The sequence below is a fragment of the Benincasa hispida genome, chromosome 9 (assembly GCF_027475165.1).
Source record: "Benincasa hispida cultivar pf3 chromosome 9, pf3_genome.v1.1, whole genome shotgun sequence".
Lineage (NCBI taxonomy): Eukaryota > Viridiplantae > Streptophyta > Magnoliopsida > Cucurbitales > Cucurbitaceae > Benincasa > Benincasa hispida.
Genome location: NC_143486.1, coordinates 24800711 through 24825023, shown reverse-complemented (window position 1 = coordinate 24825023; position 24313 = coordinate 24800711). Strand labels below are relative to the sequence as shown.

Sequence of the window (24313 nt, the reverse complement as noted above, 5' to 3'; positions counted from 1 at the left end):
AGTTAGTCTCGGCTTGTTGGAGACTATGATATGTAGGTCCATCGGGTCTCCTTGCTAGCTCACTACGGACAAAATTGAAGAACTAGGTGAAGTGAGAATTTGAAATGTTCAAATTCAATCTTTAGGGAAATTTGTATTTTATATAAGATATAATTTACATTTATATAATTAATTATTTTTGGAGAGTATGTTTTAAATAAAATATTAGTATGAAAGTGTTTTAAAAATTGATTAATGTGATTAATCAAAATTAGGTGTCAAAGTCAATTTAATATGTGATATTAAATTTTTTATTTTATTTAATTAAAATTGTTTTATTAAATAATTTCTAAAATTTGAAAATTGTATTTCATTTTTTAATAAAAAATTAGTTAGTGGAAAAATCAAATTGTTGGATTTTTCCACTAACTAAGTGGATCATGAAGTGTTTCATGCTAAGCTTGACACCTATTTTGTTCATGCTAATGGAGTTTGAGGTGGAGTCATGCAAGGAGAGTCTTTGCAAGTGTTTTGCTTATAAATAGGTCGTTTTTAAAAAATTAAGAATCAATGCTTCCTTTATTCAACATTTTGTTCTTCCACAAACTCTCTTTGACTCTCCAAATTAATTAGCGAAATTCTCTATCTTTCACTAAATTTTTTATTCCACAACCATGTTCTTAATGTAAATTTTCGATTACTAACGGAAACATTTCTAACTCTCTTTGCATGCAAATTAATTAGTGAAATTCCCTATCTTTCACTAAATGTTCGATTGCTCACGGAAATGAAGATACTTGTGGAAACTACAAAGGTTATATTTATAACTCCCTTTGCATGCTTAATCCTTGTTTATTAATGTAATTAGAATGTTATCGATCCTTTGCTTCCGCTGACATGCTACTTTAATTCCATCAATTTATTTATATAAAGAATAACTATAAATATATAAAATTAATCTTTTTTAAAATAGTCGTGATGTAAATACAGAAAATAAAAAAGAAAATATTCCCTATGTTTTTTTTTAACTTTTTCAATGTAATGAATCTGTATAAAAATATTGTAATGTCTTTAGAACGAAAGTTACATTTAATACTGTAATTAAGACCAATTTTGAACGAAAGTTCTATATAATATTTTCTAATATGGCATAAATTCCACGACAAGGAAAGTATAAGCATATGAATAAGCATAGAAACGAAAATTAGTATCTTTTCAATATCATAAGTATAGAAATAAGCACAAGAACGAAAGTTAGTATCTTTTAAACATCATAAACGTATGAACTAAATGAAAAATGTCTTAAAGTTTCTTTTAACAAGTCTTAAAATTGCTTTTAGCAAGAATAAAATTTTCAATAATTATTTTCTAATATGTCACCATTTTGTAGATTAAAGCTTAAGTATGAGATAAAAATGGTCATCTTTTTAGAATTTATTTTGGCTAGATCTAAATATATATATATTCATTCTATAACCCTTTTTCAATATTTTAATCCTCAAATTTTGACTAAATCACATCGACTAATTTGTTTTATAATATGAAAGTATTTTCTTTCTTTAATATAATTTTCTTCAGAATCTTTATGTATGATATTTTTAGATGATATTAATTATGTATGACATTTTTAGATGATATTTATTTTATTAATTACATAATGCAATGAACTACTGATATGTAGTCAACGCACATGGGCAGACTCGTTGCGTGGCAAACTCAGAAATATGAGTTGGAATTTATTGGAAGGAGGTAATTCAGGCCATATTTGGTATTGAAGGGCTAATTGACGATGATAGATGCAACCTAATTGATATAATTGGCACGGACATACAAAAGACGGACCTCTTTTCCTCGCTATATTGGAAGAGAAACGGCTACGGTACTACACACGCCTACTTGTTCGAACCCACTAGACTGACCACCTAATATTTCAACCAAAAAACATATATTTTGTCAATTTGTTTTTTAGAACGGCCACATGTTCGATCGTTTGATATAATTTTTGTGATATCCAAAAGAATGTAATTGTAATACATTATCACATTCTTAGCATCATTATGAAATGAAAGGTAATTATTCTAGGTACAATTTCAGTTTGACTTATACGATCTATATTATATAAACATAAACTGTTAAGTTATCCAGTTATTCAATGTTATGTGTACAACATTTTTTTTATTTATAATAATGTTAAGTTAGCAATATTCAACATATATACATACAATATACCAATTCATAAGAAATTGAGTTGCAATATGACATGTATTTTGGTGGGATGTTTTACAGATTGAAGAGAATTAGAGTTTTTATAGTTTTTTAAAAGAATCTGTTGAAAGAATCTGTTATGTTTTACAAATTGAAAAAAACAGAGTTTTTCTAGTTTATATCATAAAATGGTTGAGAAAATAGGTGTACACTTGAAAATTAATCAACAATAGCAAAGGGAAAGAAAAAAAAAAAAACTCATTTACAAAAAAATGCATCAAATACTCCAATTCAACTTAACTAACTTTGCACCCAAACATAGACTTTCAAACTCAGCTCAATTCAACTTTGTACATCAAATATAGATGATAATCACCAACTCAACTTAGCTCTACACAATAAATGCAGATAATTTAACTTTATAGATAATAATTATCAACTAAATTCTCTGCTTTTATTATAAGCCAAACGCTCCTTAATATATTTAGCCACATTAGACTAAATAATAATAACAATAAATGTCTAGTCAAACCTACCGGGACTAAAAAAATATACATTTTTCAAATCTAAAAGGTTATATGGAGTTTGGAAAGTCATAAATCTAATTATTTTAAAATCAACGATTAAACTACAAAGCCGTAACCTTACAAAAGATTGATAGAAATAACTCATTATTTTAAATCAACAACTAAACTACATTAACTAAACTATACAAATAATTTAACATTTCCCCCACATTAGTGTACTCTTTCAAATCAACGGTCTAAATCTCACAAGGACAATGAGGTGTATTAATAGAAAGGGTTTAAAATACGACTTTAGCCTCCATATTCTTTTGTTTTTATTCATTTTAGTCTTTATACTTTTAAATAATTCATTTTGTCTCTATACATTTGGTTTTTGTTCATTTTGAGCTCTATACTTTAAAAATGTTAATTTCAGTTTTTGTACTTTTAGTTTCGGTTAATTTTGGTCATCTTTAAAAGGTTGCCATTTTGGTCCCTTCATTTTCACTTTTAAAAGATAAAAATGGTCACTTTTTAAAAAGTTCAAAAATCATAATGAACCAAAATTGAAAGTACAATGACCAAAATAAACATTTTTAAAATATAGTGACCAAAATTAGAGATGTCCACGGGGAGAGCGGGGACAGGGAAACCCTCCCTGTCCCCGCGAATTTTTCTGTGCAGGACCATTTTCCTGCCATCATTTTTTTCTAACAAATTTTTTTATTTCAATTAAATATATACTTTTAATAATTCCTTAAACATATCAAATACAACTTTCATTTAAATAAAATATTATCAATTTTGATAATAAAAATAATAATACACATTCAATTTAAAAAGATATAATTAAAATGCTAAATTCTCATAATGTTATAAGTGAAAATTCAACCATTAGAATATCATATCTTAAATATTATAAGATCTAAGGAATTAAAGTAATAAAGTCTTAAATTTAAATAATTAAAACTTCCATAATTATCCTAACAAAGTCTACAATATATATAAATTTATAATTTATATACAAAAGTCGGGGTGGGGTGGGGACACAGGGCGAGATCAGGGTCGGGAATATATTCCCTGTCCCCGGCCCCGAATTGCAAATGAAAAAAAAAATTCTCACTTCCTCTCCCATTCCCATGTATTTGGGGATTCCCCACCCGATTCGGGACGGGTCCCCACGGGCCTCGACTCATGAGTTTTTTAGACATCTCTAACCAAAATGAATCAAAGTTGAAAGAATAGGGATCAAAATGACATTTTGAAAATAAAGATATCAAAATAAAACAAATATATATATATATATATATATATATATATATAAGGACCAAATTAGTACTTAAACCTAATAAAAAGTTAGGTTGGCCGACTAATATAAAAAAAAAATTATAGTACTCCATAATAATGACTACTACTCCCTTTTATAATTTGACATACCATCGAATCATGCATTCATTTATTTCGTGGATCTCACCGAAGAAGCAATCGAAGTAGAATTAAACTCACTTTCAAAACGTCAGGTTTTTTTACCAGTAGTCCGAACACCAGAAGGTGTTAAACCTATGGGATACAAATGGATATTTATGAGAAAAAGAAATGAAAATAATGAGGTCACAAGATATAAAGCAAGACTAGTTGCACAAGTTTTTTCACAAATACTTGGTATTGATTTTGATGAGACATATTCTCTAGTAGTAGATGCAATTACATTAAGATATTTAATTGACTTGACTGTGTATAAAATTCTGGATATGCATATTATTAATGTAGTCACAACATATTTATATGAATCTTTTGATAATGATATTTATATGAGAATTCCAAAATGATTTAAGGTATCTGAAACATATACATCAAATTCTCGGGAATGGTATTCAATAGAGTTACAGAGACAACTATATGAATTGAAATAATTAGGAAGGATGTGGTACAATCGTCTGAGTGGAATTTTATAGAAGAAATAACATCAAAATAATCCATTATGTCCGTGTGTTTTTATAAAGAATTCACAATCATAATTTGCTATTATAACTGTATATGTTGATGACTTGAATATAATTGGAACTCCTGAAAAGCTTTCATAGGTAATAGAATATCTCAATAAAGAATTTGAGATGAAAGATCTTAGAAAAACAAAATTTTGCCTTAGTTTGCAAATTGAGCCAGTTAACTTATACAGGAAAAATTTTGAAAATGTTTTATATGGACAAAACACAACAATTAAATATTCCAATGGAAGTCCGTTAATTGGATATAAAGAAAGATATATTTCGACCTCGAGAAGATAATGAAGAACTTTTTGGTCATGAAGTACCATATCTTAGTACAATTGGTACGCTTATGTATCTTCCTAATAATACAAGACCAGATGTTATATTTTCATTAAATTTATTAGCTAGATATAATTCTTCTCCTACAAAAGACATTTGAACGGAATTAAGCATATACTCTGTTATCTCCGAGGAACAATCGATATGAGTTTGTTTTATTCAAATAAATCAAATTTTGACATAGCTAGATATCAAAGCTAGATATCAAATAGGTTATATGTTCACATGTGGAGGAACTACTATATCATGTCGATCGGTGAAACATACTATAATGACCACTTCCTCAAATCATGTTGAAATTCTTGCAACTCATGAGGCTAGTCGAGAATGTGTATGGTTAAGATCAATGACTCAACACATTCGTGAAACGTGTAACTTGTTTTCTAATAAAAATCTTCCACCGATATTATACGAAGACAACACAACTTGCATAGCCCAAAAAAAAAAAGGAGGATATATTAAAGGAGATATAACAAAACATATTTCACCGAAACTTTTTTACACTCATGATCTTGAAGAAAATGACGACATTACCGCACAACAAATTTGTTCGAAAAATAACATGGCAGACTTATTTACAAATGTATTACCAACTACAATTTTTGAAAATTTGGTGCACAACATTAGAATGTGGCGACTCATAAATCTTAAGTGACGTTTTCATGATGGGGGTAAATATATTGTTTCTTTTAGGAGTACGTATTATATGAAATATGTACTATTTTTCCTTGAGTTTTTTTTTCATTGGTGTCCATGTAAGTCCACGTACTATTTGCCACTTTGGCTATAAATAATGACATTTCATGGATCTTAAAAATACACGTACATTGATGAGAATTTCATTAAAATTTTCCATTATCTAATTTTATGTTTTTAGTTATTTTATGATCTTGGTTTTTTATTTTTAAATTATATTTTATTATTATTATATTATATTTTTCTCTATATCCGTAACACAGATGGTGTTGCTTAATTTCACAAAAGATTACACATATTTTGATCCATTGGGCCTTAAAATTAAGATGGGCCGTCCATACATAGCAAGTCGGGGCCCATTAACTCTAAAACCCTCGCCGGCTCACAGAACAATGTCTCCCCTAAAACCCCAAAAAGCGTCCGCCAAATCGAACCAAGAAGCTTTGCTCTCTTTCCACTTTCTACTTTCTTCTAGGGCTGCTTCCGGCGATCGATTTGAGTTCCAATGGCTTCGGTTGCACTCCGAAACTCCACTTCCAAGCGCCTCCTTCCACACTTATCTCCATTATCATGGTGTTGCAGAGGATCCGCATCTTCCCATTCTTCCATCTCCGAATTGCTTTCCAGAAACGATGGAGCTTCTAGTACTATTCCTTGGTGGAGATCCATGGCTACTTTCACTCGCACGTAAGTAATTTCTATCTTGTCAAGCTTGTTTATGCGAGTGACTGATCGTGGGTATTAGGGGGGAGGGTTTGTAATTGTTGATTGTTATTATTTCTGTTTATTTATATCGATTTACTTTGCTGCTGGACAGAAAGCCTCATGTAAATGTGGGGACAATTGGCCATGTTGACCATGGAAAGACTACATTGACCGCAGCTATTACGAAGGTGAATTACAGATATTTTTTGTTGCTTGACCTAAGTGTTAATATACATTTAATCAGCGATTCAAATGAAAACTGTGTTTTGTACAAGGATTTATTTATTGCTATTTGCAAATTACATGATAATGTTGAATTATCTAATACTGGAAATCATGGTTTGAATTCCAAATTCCTTAGGTATTGGCCGAGGAAGGGAAAGCTAAAGCTATAGCATTTGATGAAATTGATAAAGCCCCAGAAGAGAGAAAGAGAGGAATTACTATTGCAACGGTTGGAGTTCAAATTTTCCTTTTGTTGGCCGCTTACTTCTCCATTTACGTCATGGCTTATGTATACCTCTCCCCAAACCATCACCTGACTTGGGTTAATGATACATTTTAATTTTGCAGGCTCACGTAGAATATGAGACTGCTAAGAGACATTATGCTCACGTAGATTGCCCAGGACATGCTGATTATGTCAAAGTAAGCTTTGGATTGATACTTTTATATTTTATATAGTGGATCACGGTAGTTTATCAAGTCAGGGCCATTGCAATCTGAATGCCATTTATTGGTGGACAATTTATATATTGTTACACTTCTTATCTTGAGATGAGAAGAGGAGGTCTCTGAACTTCTATCTCGGCTTTCTATACAATATGTCAGTTTTAACATCCAATAGCACAACAATTACATTAATTGGGTATTTTTTTCGGATTTTCTGGGTTCTTAAAAAAAGAATAGTGAAGGATGGTGGTAATTGGTGCAGAACATGATTACTGGAGCTGCTCAAATGGATGGCGGTATCCTTGTTGTGTCTGGCCCTGATGGTGCCATGCCTCAGACCAAGGAGCATATTCTACTAGCACGGCAGGTGTACATTTGTTCATTTGGAGCACACTTGTTTTCTGCAGATTTTAGTCTCGTTTGTATGTGCTTTCAGGATGTAATATTGATGCACTATAGATTTGTTTTATTGCATCCATCAGGTTGGTGTTCCATCACTTGTGTGCTTTTTGAATAAAGTTGACGCTGTTGATGATCCTGAACTGTTGGACCTTGTGGAAATGGAACTTCGTGGTATGATTTTGCAGTTGTATTTCGGTGAGCTACTGTTTCCAGGATGGAAAATAATTGGAAACATTTTCAATAGTGGTTTATGTTTTTGGCAGAACTTCTCAGCTTCTACAAGTTCCCTGGCGATGACATTCCCATCATTAGAGGTTCAGCTCTATCTGCATTACAGGGTACAAATGAAGAAATTGGTAAACAGGCTATTCTAAAGTTAATGGATGCTGTTGATGAATACATTCCCGACCCTGTTCGCCAGCTTGACAAACCTTTCCTGATGCCAATTGAAGACGTTTTCTCTATTCAGGTATGAAAAATTTGCACTGGGTTTCGTATGAAGATAGATTTGCAGGAAATGGTTCATTCTTTTGCCTTGATTTATTCTGGATGGTCAACCTTTCTGTGAAATTTATTTACTGTCTTAGTAAGAGGAATAATCATCCTCTTATACTTTTTTCCTGTAACTATTTTTCTATGAACATGCTCTTATAGACACCAACAAAATAAATTGAGAGTCTGCTCGTAATAGGCTGTATATCATCAAGTGGAACTTACGGCCAGTGAGTACTTAACATATCTTTGGGTGCAGACTGTACCATGTATACCTATAGTTGAAAAAAGATTCCTCTTTTTTTTTGGTATCCTTCATTTTGTCTGGAGTCACAATGTGGAATACTAATATATTGAGTATGGGTGCAATTTGCTTACGAATTTCAATAAAATGTTGAAGTTTTGCTGTTCAATTATTTATGGAGAGATTTTTTTTTATTTTTTATTTTTTTAAAAGTGAACTTGATTCTTTCTGTTTATGCCGAAGGGTCGTGGAACTGTTGCTACTGGTCGCGTTGAGCAGGGAACTATTAAAGTCGGTGAAGAAGTTGAAGTTCTTGGCTTAAGTCAGGTAAATTGATGTTACAGTGTTCAATTTCTAACTGTGTGTTGTGCGGGCATGGACACTTGCACCTTGTGGCACTTTTGAGCCACTATTGAACCTTACAACTATCTAGGGACGATTACATTCTTGGGGCTAGGTATAGTGTGTTATCATTATGGTCCTTGTTCCTGAAAATTAAAGTTCATTTTGATAATATTTCATAATGTCTTTTGCAGGGACCTCCTTTGAAAACTACTGTAACTGGTGTAGAGATGTTCAAGAAAATCTTGGATCAAGGACAAGTAATTGACCCGTTGTTTTCTTTTCTGATAAGAAACATGAAGGAAAAAACGACTGTTGTTTTTGTCCATGGCAGTGTGTGTGTGTGTGCGCGTTTTTAAATAAAAAATAGAACATAGTTACAGGAGGACAATAAAAGAAGTAAAGTGAGAAAAAATATAAGCCAGAAAATTATAAGCTAAATACAAATAACTTTTATGGATTTTGATTCTAATTTAGCTAGCACCTGTTTGTGTGTGTTTTTGTAATGTGAGAAATGAAAATTGATTTTAAAAATGGAATACAAATAGTGAAGAAGAACCTCCAATTGGACTAGCCAAATGAGTTAAAATTCCTCAATTATAATTGTCTAATGTTAATTTTGTGGTTTTATTAGGCTGGTGATAATGTGGGTCTCCTTCTCCGTGGTCTAAAAAGAGAAGAGATTCAACGTGGACAGGTATGTAGATTGGCTTTACTCATGCTGAAATGAAAAATCTCGTCAAATTTGCACTCTTGAAAAATGTTAACATCGATAACATTATGACAATGAGGTTGAAGGTTTTTCTGTTCTGCCTCTAACAAAATTTCATGCTCATCCTTTTATCATCAGGCATCCGAACATTCTTATTTTGTCGATATCTGAATGATATCAGCTGGTTTAGTTAGTAGACCTTATTGCACTCTAACACAGACACAATCATAATTTAAATTTTACTGCAAAATGAGAAAAAAATGTTGTGTACTACAGATTTATTTGAATAGAAACAGTGTTTTTTTCACTGGAAAAATAAAAACATAAGAAAAGCCTTACTTCAAGCTAACTAGATTAAATAAGTCATCTAATGTCTCTATTCACATCATTGAAAATCATTCTATTCCTCTCATTTAATTTCCTTGCGCTCACTGGAAAATGTTTTGAAGGTGGCTGTATGCCTGGATCCTGTACCCCTAAGTATGGTTGTTAACAGCGTTCCTTTATTTCTTTATATGTAGGTCATTGCAAAGCCTGGAAGTCTAAAAACTTACAAGAAATTTGAGGCAGAGATATATGTTCTCACAAAAGAGGAAGGTGGCCGACATACTGCTTTTATGTCCAACTATAGACCTCAATTTTACATGAGAACTGCAGATATCACTGGAAAGGTTGAATTACCTGAAAATGTCAAGATGGTTATGCCTGGTGACAACGTGACTGCAGGTTTTGAGTTGATTTCACCCGTTCCCCTTGAAAAAGGTGCGTCACAATTAAACTCTCTGGGGATATAAAGACTAAGCTAATAATTACTTCTCTCTCTCTCTCTCTTTAATATATGCTAGGCCCCCACCAGAGATTGAAAACAACAGAATATTACTACTAGAAAAAGAATATTTACCTGATGAGAGTGTTGCCATTAGAAAAAGGAATATTACGAGGGATTGGAAACAAGAAAATGTTACTATTTGGAAAAAAAAATATTTACACTTTGGATTTAAAGAACATTTAATAAAAGAAAATCTTGAAGAATGAAGATCATTAGAAAGTCTCCAATCCAACTGTTTATCTTTGCGACTCTATTTGGAGAATAAGGTTCCCTATTCTCGAACCTCGCATAGATTTTGATAGTGTTTTCCAATTAACTAAGGTTTGTCTTTTTTTTTTTTTTTTTTTAATAATAAGTAAAAAAAAAAAACTTAAAAACTTTATATAAAAGATGCTCATTAGCCTGCCTAAGCTTTAAATATAAAATACAGAGAAGTTTCATGTTTTAATTATTTACAGCCGTGAATGTTTACATGTAACCAACCATATTTGAATCTGAATCTGATAATATTGTGCTACATCCATGGATTAGGGTGTTTCTTTATGCTGTTATCCAGCAATAATCCCTAAAATCCCATGTTGTATTATTTACAGGACAAAGATTTGCCCTGAGGGAGGGTGGTAGAACAGTTGGTGCCGGAGTAGTTTCTAAAGTTATTAGCTGAGAGAGAGGTACTGCAGATCCATGTCCTTGAAAGCTTCTATACCCATTGCAAAGGTGTGGCCAAACAATTTTTTGAAGATCCTTGACAAAATGATGCTATTCGACATTATTTAGAGTCGGTGTTGATGGGTTATTTTATTTTAGGCACTCGAGAGATTATTAGAAGTGCTGTTTTATCTGCATAAATTATAAGGAAGTTTCATTTTATTGTTCTCACAGAGCCCAAACCGTCAAGATGATCTTGGTCCCCATCTCTTCTTTCTGTTTTCAAGTTGATCACTAATAATTTTAGGGTACATAAATGGGGATGGCATGATCATTAAACGTTCAAGTTAACACCTTTTTTTTTTTTGTTTGAAGATGTATTTAAACATTTACTTGTTTCACTTTTTATAGTCCTTTGGGAATTCAGCTTTCTAGTTTATTGCTATTTTGTGATGAACACTTGCTCGCCGGGAGACAGAGGTTTTGAATAAGTGACTTATGTTAACTAGTTAAATTATGTTTTCATCTGATATAAACGTGAGAAGGTTTTCTAGTTTGATTTTGTTTGGACATGAAATAAGTTTCCTTGTTTAGATGTGGGCAAAGAAAGTCTTCTCTGTCTTACATTCACTCTTCGAAGGACTAAGAACGCTTTGTTTAGAGGAACATGACTTTAATCTTTGGAGTTAACCAAATAAACCTTGAACTTGCACTTCACGCATAAAAGAGTGCAAGACTGCGCAATTTCACACTAATGTACACTAACTTCAGATCCAAGCAATATTCCACCATTTACCATGGGTGAATATTGTACAAGCAAAACCTCATAGAAATAACATTGACTAAAGCTCTAAGATAAGAAAGAAGCATACAAGAGACTGCTGCTCAGTACTTAGAGATACAAAAAGTACTTAAAACAAAACAAGAAATTTAGAACATTAACAAAACTTAGAAGAAAACATAATTATGAAGGAGAAATGAAATGCAGCCAATTGCATTAGAGATCTTGAATAAAAAAACCTTCAAATTTCTTTGAGAGAAAGCACCATGAAGAAGACAAGAGTAAGGACTTGAGAAGAACTTTGAAAAATACGATGGGTTTTTTTGTTTTTTGTTTTTTTGGTTTGTTTTTTTTTTTTTCCCAATCCAAATCCTCGAAAGGAATGCTTTGACAACATTAACACATAAAAAGTAAGGCTTAGATATAGCATAGAATGTACGTATAATGTATATTACAATGCCTCCCTAGATATTATGGCGTGCGGATGACAATCTGTAGAGGTAATATTCATCCTCGGTATGAATTAATTCAATTTAGTTTCAAATTGCTCTTTCATATATATGTTATAATAACCAAAAACATTTAGACCACTCGTTGGATAACTAATTAATTTTTGGTTTTTGTTTTTGATATTAAACATATTTCATCCCCATTTCTTACAATGATTTACAATTTTCTTAAGTACAATGACCGAATTGATAGCCAAAAACAAAAACAAAAACAATTTTTTGAAAGCCGTTATTTTTAGTTTTCAAAATTTGACTTGATTTTTAAACCATTGGTGAATAGATAATAAATGAAGAAATTTGGATGAACAAATAGGGTTCACAGGTTTAATTTTCAAAAACAAAAATAAAAAACAAAATAGTAATTTTTAAAAACAAAAATAAAAAAACAAAATAGTTATCATACGGGCAGTAATAATTTGGTTTTTTTTTTTTTTTTTTTTTTTTTTTTGAAAATTAAGCTTATAAACTCTTATTTCACCTCTTAATTTCTCTTTTTATCAATATTTTAGAAAAACCAATGAGCAAGGGGAAGAAGCAAGAGCAAGACCAAAGAGTGAAAGGAAGAAGTGAGACGAAGGAAAAAAAATCAAAGAAAAAATTACAATTGTGTGTGGTGAGGTAGGAGAGAAAGAAACAAGACCATACGAGCATCAAGCCCTTTTTCATTTGTTTTTGAACCATGGACCAAATTTAAGGTTCATTTTATTGACAGTCTCGTATTTAGTTTAAGAGAAGTTATTTTATATAGGTAAGTGAAACTCAAGCTTAGGAGAAGCCTTAATTAAGTCTGTTTGAGGGGATATCAAACAAAGCTTAGAACAAGTACAATTGGAGAAGTGATAAGATTTTAAACTTAGAAAGCCCAAGTTGAAACTAAAGAGTGGGTTGTGAGTGAGTCACAATCGAGAGAGTATAATAAAAAAAATACTTTGTTGTAATTACTTAACTATTTTGAGAGTAAAGTTTCTTTCTCCTGAACATACTATACCAGAATAAATGATATTGTACCTATTGGATTATCAATCTTGTGTCTATTTTTATCTTTATTCTTCTTAATTGTTATTGTTACAACATCTTTGTACTTGACTTACATGTTATTCCATATTGAATTCACTCCAAATTTTCACCTACAAAATCCACCAACAATGATGGAGATTAATGAAAATTTTTTAAGGTATAACAAAAGATGGGCAAAAAAAATCAGACAATATAATCAAATATGCATAAAATATACAACGCGTTTGTTATTTACCCTTTTGGTAGTAGTTTTGCTTAATCTCTATTATTCTTTTCCCTTTCAATTATATCTATTTTCTATTAAAAAAAAAAATATCATTTATTCTATATTTCTTTCCATAAAGGATTGATCCTCTTCTCATTAAAATGTGTATATAAACATAAAAATAAAATTTTATTGATTGTTTTTTGACCTCAAAATACTCACATATTACAACCTTCCATATATATATATATATAGCATTGTCTGTTTTTGCTCTCAGTTATATGTTATCATTGAGGAAAAGGGTTATTCAACAAAGCTCCTCCAGTAAGCACTTTTCAGTTCTTTTTCTTCCTTCCTTCTTTATATATATATATATATATATATATTCTCCAACTTCATGATCATTCGTTCCTTAAAAAAAATTATAATGTTATATGTTAATTTTTTTATTTTTTAATACGATATGTGGGTGGGTGAATCAAATCTCGAGCTTGATAGTACAAGTATAATATTGATTAAGCTAGACTCATTTTGGCCACTATAGCTTTCATTTATCATTATGTTGTCTTGAATTTTTCCCCATATGCTTAAAACCTCCTTTAAATATTTAAAAAACATACTTTTTAGGTATTTAGAATGTTACTCAAAACAAACCTTATATTAACCTAATCATCGATGGCCAAGTGATCAGAATTTTGAATACTACTTTTATATATAACCTCGAATCTCAAATCAGATAGTACATAATTGCTTACTACCCAAGTTCTAAATTCGAAATGAATTCAAACCATCGAGGAATAGACTAAATTTGGGGAGATTTTAGTGAAAGGGGAAGTGGAAAAATTTGTGAAGATTTTGAAGATTTTTGTAAATTGAATTTACATTTAAATTTCCAAAAATAAAATAATAAAAAATAAAAACCTGAAAGAAAAAAAAAGAGTATTGACGCATCCAAAAATAAAATAAAATAAAATAAAATAACCACGAGTGAAGATTAAAAATTAAAATAATAAAAATAAAAAAACCGAAAGAAAAAAAAATAGTATTGAAGTATCCAGATAAATCTTAGACTTATATCTTCATATAAGCTCTAGTGGAAATTATACATTTTTTTTTTCCAATTTTACAAAATATAATGTATTAGAAGAAGCTTGAAAATGTTATATGGAAAGTTGTTAATATCCATATATAAATCATTCAGCAATGGGAAGGGAAAAAAACCCTAATTATCAATTTTTCACATTGTAATTTTCTCTGTGTTTCATCAATGGAAAATGGCAAATATTCCAATGATGATGTAGTATAATTCTTCATTCTTCATATTTCATTCTTTTTTTTTTTATTTAAAAAAAAATCTTAGATTTACATATTAATGCTCATTTTTTGGTATAGACCCATTTCTACAATGCATGTCCCAAGAAAATAAGGAAGAAGCTTTCCACAATTCCAGGTATTTTTTTCTTTTAGAATGATATAGATTGAGTTACAAAATTCAAATTTGATTTGTTTGGTAACTATTTGATTTTTAAAAATAAATCTATTTTCTTTTAGTTTCTTATAAAAGTTTGCATATTTGTAAAACGGTTGAATTTTTAACCCAATTCCAAAAACAAAAAACTAATTTTAAAAACAACTTTTTTTAGGCCCCGTTTGGTAACTATTTTATTTATTTATTTTTATTTTTAAAATTAAGCCTATGAATATTATTTTTATTCCCAAATTTCTTATTTGTTATCTACCTTTTACCAATAGTTTAAAAAACCAAGTCAAATTTTGAGAACTAAAAAAAATAGTTTTCAAAAAGTTATTTTTGTTTTTGGAATTTGACTAAGAATTCAACCATTCCACTTAAAAAAGATGCAAATTATTGTAAGAAATGTGGATGAAATAGACTTAAATTTCAAAAACAAAAACCAAAAACAAAAAACCAAATGGTTACCATAAACATGGCCTTAGTTTTCAACATTTGGCATAGTTTTTTTAGAACATTGGTAAAAAGTGGATAAAAAAAAAAGAAATTTAGAGATAGAATTTACATACTTAATATCTAAAAAAAATCAAAAGATTAACCAATGGGCCTTAGTAATTTATAAAATTTATATTAAATATACTTAAGGTCTCATTTGGTAATCATTTGATTTTTAATTTAAAAAATTAAGCATATTTTCTCTCAATTTCTTACAATAATTTTCATTTTTTCTAAGTAAAAGAGTTAAATTCTTTAGCAAAATTCCAAAACTATTTTTTTTAAACCATGTTTTTTTAGTTTTTATAACTTAATTTGATTTTTGAAAACATTGCTATAAAGTAGATAATAAAGATAGAAATTTAGAATTAAAATGAGTATTTATAAATTTAATTTTTACAAACTAAAAATAAAAAGAAAAACAAATGATTACCAAACAAAGTCTAAAACTTTTTAATTTTTTTTTGTTTAGATCATTCTCATTAACTTTTTTTTTTCTTTTTCTTTTTAGGAATAACTGTCATTAACTTTTGTTAATTTAATTTGTTTGACTGTATTATAATTTGGAGATTATATGATCTTAGTATACATAGAGTGAGATCAAACCAAATTTTGATAATAATGTAGAAGTCAACATCATCATTTTTGTTATATCAAATGTTCAACTCTACCTAAAGGTAAAACCTATTTAAATTAATAAATTATTTATGAATTTAAAAATGCTATATTAGTATATATATTTTAGAAAAGTAAAAGGTATATATTTGTAATTAACTTTTAAGTAAATACATATCTATAGAAATTCTAAAATTAAAATTACCTATTTTAATTCTCACAAAAAAAAAATCTTAAGACAAAATAAAATAAAACCTAATACATATAGAACACACTCACGTTCACACACACAAATGTCTTATATAGAACCCGTTAATAAAGGATCATGAATTCAATATATGACAATCATATATCTAAGATTTAATATCGTGTGAGTTTTTCTTGGTACTCAAATGCTCCTAAATTTAGTCAAAGCGAACATAGTTCAATTGACATTGGGTGTGTTACGAACCATCCTGGTTTGAATCCCCTTACCCCCAATTTTATAAAAAAAGTGTTCCTAAATTTATTAACGAGAAAAATTGTCATATATCTTTAGGAGAAATAGACAATGTCAATTGAGTTCTAACGTAGACTAATCATATTAAAGAAGTCATTTACGGTCTATTTTCATATAAATCTTTGCATTTAAATAAGTCATAAACGTATACATTCCTAATATAGGGCTAAATCGATTTACTTATAAAAGTTTTAAGATTTTGATTAATACAATTACTAATTTTAAGTTTTAAATACTATCGATCGAGGTTAGAGATTTGATTCTGACACTATATATATATATATTATACATACATTTTGTTTATTGTGGCTGTTAAATATTTATTCTAAGAACTTGTTTTGGGTGTTGTAATGGATTCCAATGAAGGAGTCATTTCCATAGACATGAATATAGAAGTAGGATTGGTCAAAATCACTGCAGAAAAAAACTTTGATCTATCAATCTTTGTAAAAGCAATTGCAAACGCTGGCAAGAAAGCACAATTTTTGGCCATGGAGAATCCGACACGGGCACCAAATTTAACACAATTTTCGGCCAGGAATAATACGACACCATCATCGACACAATTTCCGACCAGGGAAAATACAACACCAACATCAAAGTTAGCACAATTTTCGGCCATGGGGAATACAACACCGACATTGGCACCAGCGTTGGTACCGATGCCGATGCCGGCGGCCACCATTAATAACATTGTTCCGAATCATCATAACAACCCATCCATTAATTTAGACAACTATCATTACAAAAATCGCAGGACTCAATATGGTAATTCCGACTTCAGCCATTTTTTCGACCACCATGGTTGGTCCAACAAGGTTCACATCAATGAGGCAACTGCCGTCAATCCACCAGTGGCCCCGCCACTCCGCAACCAGGTGTTTATGCGGCAGTCATCATAATATGGAGGTGTGAGTCTTCATGGAAGTCATGGTTTTTGCCCTCGAACGTCGAAACCGGTGTCACCACCAATGCCACCAATGCATGGATATTATCAGAGGTTGGAGCCCTACCTTATTATTTGCAGGAGCAACCACCACCGATGGGGAATGCGCCAGGGTAGTACCTATTCAATGATGACAATACAGAAGGATGCAGGATTATTTAGGTAATGACTAGTTGTTATTGAGCATGTTCATGTTCACAATTTAAAATACAACTATTAGTTAGGTTAGGTTAGAAGATTTCAACCTTTGATTTATATAGACAATCGTTGACGTATTTTGTTTTTGCGGTTTCAAGCATAGTTTAATGGATAAGATTACCGTTTATTTTCGAAGTTTATTGTTCAATTTTTTTTTTTTGAAAACATTTATAAAATGTTGTGGTTGCTTTGTTTTAGTTCAACATGTGGACATGTGGGAAATCTGACCAAAACCTTGGTCGAGAGTCTATATCAAAACCAGTTGAACTATGTTTACATTAACAACAAAATGATGTTATATGCATTCCTACTCTATTTCATTTTTCTTATCAAATACATCTTGATTAGTTATGAGAAGTGACGTACGGCCAAACATGTTTATAATTCAACTGATAAGAACAATATTTATGTTTTGGAGGGATTTTGACTGGATTAAAATCACTTTTGTCATTTTTAAAATTAATTAGAAAATATTTTTAATAATTTAAAATCAATTTTAATAGTACAAAATTACTTTTAAAAGTGTAAAATTAAAAATTGAATTAATTTTGATTGATTAAAAGTGTGTTTAGGAGTAATTATAAACATGAAGAAAATGATTTTAAAAATCTCAAAATTACACCTAAACATACCGTATATTCTAGAAGTTAGAGATTTGAATTTTTACCTTATTATTGATCTAAAAGAAAAAAGTCTCATGATTGACCATATTTTCATCTTACATACCATTTTTATCCAACATTTGACACGTCATGAGATGATATAAAAATTCCTTATTTTAAAATGAGCTAAAATAAATTGCTTTCCATAAATCCTCTCTCTCTTTCTTAAATATGGTAACCACGTAAAAAAAGCACTTTCCATTGGTGCTTTTCAACCTCAATAAATTCCCTTAAGTACAAATTTCCATAGAAAATCTCTCTTTCTCTTCTCTTTTTGCTAGTTTAATCTTGTCTGTGGGAAGGGCCATCTTGAAGCTTAATCAGTTCCAATGGCGGATGATAAAGCACCATCTTCTTCAGTAAGCACTTTTCAGTTATCTTTTTCTTAATTCTTCTTCTTCCTTCTCTTTTATATTTCTTCTCCAACTTAATCTGCAGATTTGTACCATAAAAATGGATATCAACTGCTGTCAAAAGTGCCCTCTAAAGCTAGAAAAGAAGCTCCTCAAATCAAATGGTATGTTGTTTTCAGGATGGAGAAGTCATCATTTTTTGTGTTTAGTTTTCATTTGCATTCCTATCTTTCAAAATCTTATACTTTTGCTCGATGAGTTTTGATTTAAATTTTATTTCGTTGCTATGTTTTTTTAATGCTACATTTTTACCTTTAAGTTGTGAGTTAGGAGTTTAGACTATGTATTTGGTATTTTTTCAGTAAATTAATGTAAAATAATTATGATGCGAATATTTTTAGTCAATAGTGATGGAAAATTGGTGAAGAGGAGATTAATCAATTATAATTCTTTTAAATTATTAAATAGACATTAATATCAAGAACTAAAAGTGAGTATTTAATAACAATCAAGGTTAACAATGTAAATCTTCAAATTTGAGGACTAAAATGAAACAAAACTCAGAATTTAGAAAAAAAAAATGTAACATTTTGAAACCTCGAGACCACATAGAAACTGAACTCAAAACTAACATTTTAGAATCTCGAGACCAAATAGAAATTAAACTCAAAAATTAAAGTTAGAAATGTAACATTTTGAAACCTAGGAGCTAAATAGAAATTAAACTAAGAATCGTAAAAAAGGTATAATTTTGAAACTTATTACGAAATGAAAACTAAGGGCCCAAAAGGTATTTCTTTCCTTTTTAATAAGAAAAACCAAGGCCCCAAAAGGTATTTCTTTCCTTTTTAATAAGAAACATTTCAATCCTCATCTCTTTCATCACAATATAGAACTTGCATTTACCCTTATGTTGCATCTGAGTTTTCCCCCTTCATATGTGAATTTACTGTGGTAGGAGTGGAATCTGTTACTATAGACCCAAATAAAGGGCTGGTAACAATATTAGGCGACATTGACCCTCTTGTGCTCTTGCAAAAAATAAAAGCAATGGGAAAAGAAGCCAAGCTCTGGTTCTTTCAAAAGGAACCTGGCCACGACGATGAAGCCACTGACCGTTCGAAGAGTGCTTCGAAGATCGAACATGGTAGTATTGAATCTGGTAGTAACAATGAAGATGACAAACAGTTTGATTGGCATGCACAACATAAGTGTGTAACAGAGACAATGGGAATGAAGGAACAAGATTGGGGGTTTCAGAGCTTACCTCCTATGTCTTCTGATGTTCATACGTGTTTGTATTCCCGGAGCTTGCTGCCTGCTATGTCTTCTAATGTTCATGCGTATTTGTATCCTCAGAGCTTGCCTCGACTTGGATACCGACCTGTGTTGCCATATCAGCAATCAGTTCCTGGCTATACACTCATGCCTCATGGTTACTATTTGCAGCCACATCCGCGGCCTACTTATTGTTATTCTCAGCCTCGATCTCCCCCTCGAGATAATCCTATGGTGCATTATACAGACTATGCAGACAATTATAGGTTATAGTTAAGTTCAAATGACATCGTGCTACAGTTTCCTCTCTGTTGCAAACAAATGTCTGTCTAATGAAAGACAATACTTTTCATGGAAGAAACTTGTGAATTTACATATATTTGGCTACAAGGAGTTGCCTTATGAATGATCCTTATTTGGCTACATTTGCTGTTTTGTGTCTCATTAGTCTACTTGGCTTGAGATTCTCTATTAGTTACAATATGTGCAGAATTTCAATCATTAAAACTTTTAGCCTCAAAAAGTGCACAACTGTGAGCCTGCATTTCATAAGTAACAGATCCTGTCGTTGGCACTTGCTCACCATCGGATGAGAAAAATCCAGGAAAAGAAAGAGCTGTGTCAACCAGCCTAAACCAGGATGTACCTTCTGATGGTTCAGGTAAAGCAACCGTTTCAGATTGGTCAGATGCATTGAAAGCCATAAATATATCACTTCGAGGCTTAGCATTCTCAGTGATTGATCCATTTTCCTCTTTGTCAGCCCTCAGCATCACAGCCAGGAATTTGCAAGAAGGATCTTCCCACTGTGGTGGTGATTGGTTATTATCAAACCAGTCTATGTTTTCTCCCTTCAGAAAGTTTCTGCTCTGGAAAAGGTCAAAACGCCTTGATCTAAAAGAACTCAAAAAAGTGATGAATTGTGTGGTTTGAGTACCGAAATCCGTCTTTAGTAAATCCCAATTGAATGACCGCCTGTCGTTGAATGCCACAGATCCCCCTGCAGATTGGCCGCACTCGTCTCCCATGTTAAGAACAGGAACACCAAGTGAAACAAACACCACAAATATAAAATTACGAATTTGTTTGAGTCGTTTTTCTAGAACTTCAATATTACTTGTTGGTCCTTCTTCCCCACAATTCCAACTCAACTCTGAAGCTAACTTGCTGTTGCTAAAGCTCACAAGGTCGACAAGGGGAAGGCCAACATTTCTAGTAATGAAGTTGAAAGAGAATGCAGGGCCTCGGCCATTTGAGAACACATCTCCGCTCCCACAAAGTCGAGTTGCAAGGCTACTAATAAGACCTTCTCCCCTGAAAAAGTCCCTTACATCATTACAGAACTTTGAATTCACTTCTGCCCATCTCTTCCAATGAGGAAAACTAGTTTCCTCTGATACCAACTCCTGTGGATCCCAGAAGTCTGCAACTAGTTTAGTTTTTGATAGAAGCGGATCAAAAGCAATCGCTTCTACAAAAGGAGAGCGGGACAGAAATTCGCCATGATGTCCTCGCAACAAAGATGAAGCATTTATGAAACAAAAACCATCTATATGAAACTCAGTCACCCAATATCGAAGACTATCCAAAAGTAATTGCTGCACTATGGGATAATTGCAATTCAGAGCACTTTTTCCTTCTAAATTCGCGACCCTGTTCACAAAATAGTAAGACGAGTCATCGATCCCTTGCAGTGCTCCATCCATGGCAGTGTGAGTAAAAACAACTTCCAAGATGACCTCTACTCCATTGGCATGCAGTTGTTTAACCATTCCCTTCATGGAGTTGATAGCAGAAATGGAAACTCCAGAAGGACCATAATTGTTTGCTGGTGAAAAGAAGTGAAAGGGAAAATATAGTCCTTCTTTCTCATCAAATTGAAATATTGGCTCTAGTAGAACTGCATTCACTCCCAAGTTTTTAAAATGCAACAACTTCTTGGTCAAACCAGAAAATGTACCCGCAATATCTGCTGGAAGCTGACTTGATTTGTCGACAGTAAAACGCTTCACATTCAACCGATAAGCAAAAAGTTTCTCCATTGGCAAGTTCGGACAAACTTCGCCATCCCAGTCAAAAGCAGGTACTTTGCATATTTGCCCAAGAAATTTTGGCAATCCAAGTCCCTGACCAAGAGTTTTGGCAACAGATGCTGTAAGGATCTTAGCATACGGATCCACAACAATCCGATTTACCTCAACTCCATCTTGATTTTCATGGAACTTGGACCCTTTGCATCGATAACCATAGCTTACAAAATTTGAGGCACTTTCAAATGAGGCATGCCAAATACTACCTGATCGGTTAATGTACGAATCTAAATCTAGCTCTAATACAGGTTTTTCTGATGTGCTATCATTGTACAGACATAAAACTACACTTTCTGCAGTGCTTGAGAAAATGGAAAAATTTATAGAACCGTCACCGGAAATGGAAAGACCCAGTGGACTCGGATAACCTCGGCCAAACCCAACAGGTACAGTAAAGCTAGTCTTCCTATGACTTCTAATTTCAGAGCTGCCTGAATCAACACCCACTGGATATTTCAACAGAAAAGAAAGGTAGAAAGGAGTGTGCTTAGCATCAAACTCCAATTCAACAGCAAATTTTCCTCCAGAAGTTTTTACAAAAGGGGTTTCAGTGGCTCCAATTGTCTCATCTGGGAGTGAACTCTGAAAGTTGGGAGTTACAATAGCAGAATCAGATCTATAAACCCCCCAACTAAGCAGCAGTGTTTTTTCGATGCTCGCTAGTTGCACGGATGAAATTTCAACATTGACCATAAAACCAGACCCTGTCTTTCCAACAAAAACATTCACCAAATCCCCAAACTCTGTTCTAAACAAATAAGTTGCAACCTTTACATGTTCCTTACTTTTACCACCAGTACCAAATCTCTGTCCACTTTTCCCAACCAAAATTCCCGATGTAGCATATACTTTACTAAGGTTGCGGTGCGAAGATTTTGTAGAACCTACTCTACTTTCTCCATGAGCTAGCATTCTAGCCTCATCCATTTTTCCAGAGTGATACTTTATCTTCTGTCCATATGTATGGTGATCACCTACAGCTAGTTTGAATGATTCAGTAACTCCAGAATTATATACACAGAAGGGCTGTATGACAAGTGAAGACAGGAAAGTTGCCATTTATAACTTCAAAAGCATCTAACTGAAAAGAAAGAAACCTTCCAACCTGCAATTGATCAAGTGTTCTGTGCCAAGCAAGAATAACCCATCAATTTTGTTTCTGGGAAACAGCACAGCGCCAAGACTAAATGCAACATCAAATAAACATGGAGGATCCAAGAATACATGTAAAATATTAACAACATTTTGACCAATCCTCTTTAGTTAGTTCATACCACGATGTTATTTTCTCCTCAACCAATGCTATCAGTTCATATGTTAGACTTCATGAATCAAATTAATATCCAATTATCTCATAATCATGATATTAAATTTCCGTCACACACATCCACATTTTCACATTTCCATTACATCGTAAGAAACCCCATGAAAATATTACAAATTGAGTATATAACATAAACAATAAACATTTTAACTTTATAAAATGCTTATTAATTAATTTGAATAATCTAATTAACTTTGTCGTTCTTATAATTTTAACACAAATATCCATTTGACATCGACATTTTATAGATATTTTCATTGACACGATCTCTACCTTTCCGTAGACATCGATATTTTAACCTTAATCAGCATACACATTGAATAAAACCTAATCTACCCATTTAGTGTGAATCAAAAGCTCAGGACAGAAGAAAAAAGTCACCAGAAATCAAAATTGAGCAAAACCCAGATGAAAAAGGCTTCAAAACATTGAGCAATATTGTTCAAAAGCAGAATTGGAGAATTTAAACTTACATTTCTTTGATTCTGCTCGCTGTGCTGAAGAACAGAAAAGAAAAGGAATCAGAGACGAAGTAGTGAAGAATGTGGGTAGCTTTTTTATGGTAATAATAATCGAAATCAAAGTACGGAAAATGGAAGGTAAGGCGATGGAGATGGGAATGTTGGAGAGGGACAGGAACGATGGAGAGTGAGTTTCTGTAACTCTGCTTCGTCTTCTTGTGAGGAATTCACCACCACCGTCATTCCATTTTCCATCCGGTTCCGTGATTTCTAACCGAAATATTTAGAAAATATAACAAAATTTCACGATGTTTTTATAGATGATGGTAGATATATTGTGATATTTTATAATTATTTATAAATATAGTAAATTTTCTTATAATTATTACTTTGCGGTGTATAAATTCTTAATTTAGTTTTTCTCCTTGAATGAAAAAGTGTTCTTGTCTCGTTTGCATTTTTTTCCAAGTTCAACCATCTTGAGTTGTGATCCAAACTTACGATAAAATTTCTACTTTATGAAAAAGTTTTTATACTACATCTTAGTTCATTATTTGACACAAAATTAACGATTAAACATTACGTGAGATCTATGAAACACAAATACTTCATGTGAGGCAAAGAATCCGTATCAGACACGTATTGGA

General features: G+C 31.7%; 3 protein-coding genes across 4 annotated transcripts; 2 read left to right on the top strand and 1 right to left on the bottom strand.

The window, feature by feature from the left end:
• Nucleotides 1–6110: 6110 nt before the first annotated feature.
• LOC120087139 (GTP binding Elongation factor Tu family protein) lies at nt 6111–11207 on the top strand. Its single transcript, XM_039044035.2, has 12 exons — nt 6111–6403; nt 6534–6609; nt 6783–6875; nt 6995–7069; nt 7356–7460; nt 7576–7666; nt 7759–7964; nt 8475–8558; nt 8768–8833; nt 9208–9270; nt 9807–10047; nt 10708–11207. Exons 1-12 carry the CDS (start codon nt 6222–6224, stop codon nt 10776–10778), a joined length of 1353 nt encoding a protein of 450 aa, XP_038899963.1. The 5' UTR covers nt 6111–6221; the 3' UTR covers nt 10779–11207.
• A 7177-nt stretch (nt 11208–18384) lies between these two features.
• Nucleotides 18385–19847, top strand: LOC120084626 (heavy metal-associated isoprenylated plant protein 42-like). Its single transcript, XM_090317028.1, has 4 exons — nt 18385–18519; nt 18599–18677; nt 19472–19728; nt 19824–19847. The coding sequence occupies exons 1-4, from the start codon at nt 18490–18492 to the stop codon at nt 19845–19847; spliced, it is 390 nt and encodes a 129-aa protein (XP_090173154.1). The 5' UTR covers nt 18385–18489.
• On the bottom strand, nt 19125–23930 carry DBE1 (debranching enzyme 1). 2 transcript variants are annotated; one of them, XM_090318333.1, is made up of 4 exons: nt 23679–23930; nt 20438–23005; nt 19781–19897; nt 19125–19672 (listed from the first exon to the last, which is right to left on the bottom strand). In XM_090318333.1, exons 2-3 carry the CDS (start codon nt 22938–22940, stop codon nt 19869–19871), a joined length of 2532 nt encoding a protein of 843 aa, XP_090174459.1. In that variant the 5' UTR covers nt 22941–23005; nt 23679–23930; the 3' UTR covers nt 19125–19672; nt 19781–19868. The 2 variants fall into 2 exon arrangements, with proteins under 2 accessions (XP_090174459.1, XP_038898155.1); XM_039042227.2 differs by lacking the exons at nt 19125–19672; nt 19781–19897 and having other exon boundaries at nt 20103–23005.
• Nucleotides 23931–24313: the final 383 nt, after the last annotated feature.

Excerpts from the sequence above, each read along its gene's own strand:
- LOC120087139 (XM_039044035.2), top strand. The coding sequence starts at position 6,222 with ATGGCTTCGGTTGCACTCCGAAACTCCACTTCCAAGCGCCTCCTTCCA. Across the intron at positions 6,404-6,533 it reads ATGGCTACTTTCACTCGCAC|AAAGCCTCATGTAAATGTGG; the intron begins GTAAGTAATTTC and ends GCTGCTGGACAG. Across the intron at positions 7,965-8,474 it reads AAGACGTTTTCTCTATTCAG|GGTCGTGGAACTGTTGCTAC; the intron begins GTATGAAAAATT and ends TTTATGCCGAAG.
- LOC120084626 (XM_090317028.1), top strand. The coding sequence starts at position 18,490 with ATGGCGGATGATAAAGCACCATCTTCTTCA. Across the intron at positions 18,678-19,471 it reads GAAGCTCCTCAAATCAAATG|GAGTGGAATCTGTTACTATA; the intron begins GTATGTTGTTTT and ends TTACTGTGGTAG. Across the intron at positions 19,729-19,823 it reads GGCATGCACAACATAAGTGT|CTTGCTGCCTGCTATGTCTT; the intron begins GTAACAGAGACA and ends GTATTCCCGGAG.
- DBE1 (XM_039042227.2), bottom strand. The coding sequence starts at position 22,940 with ATGGCAACTTTCCTGTCTTCACTTGTCATACAGCCCTTCTGTGTATAT.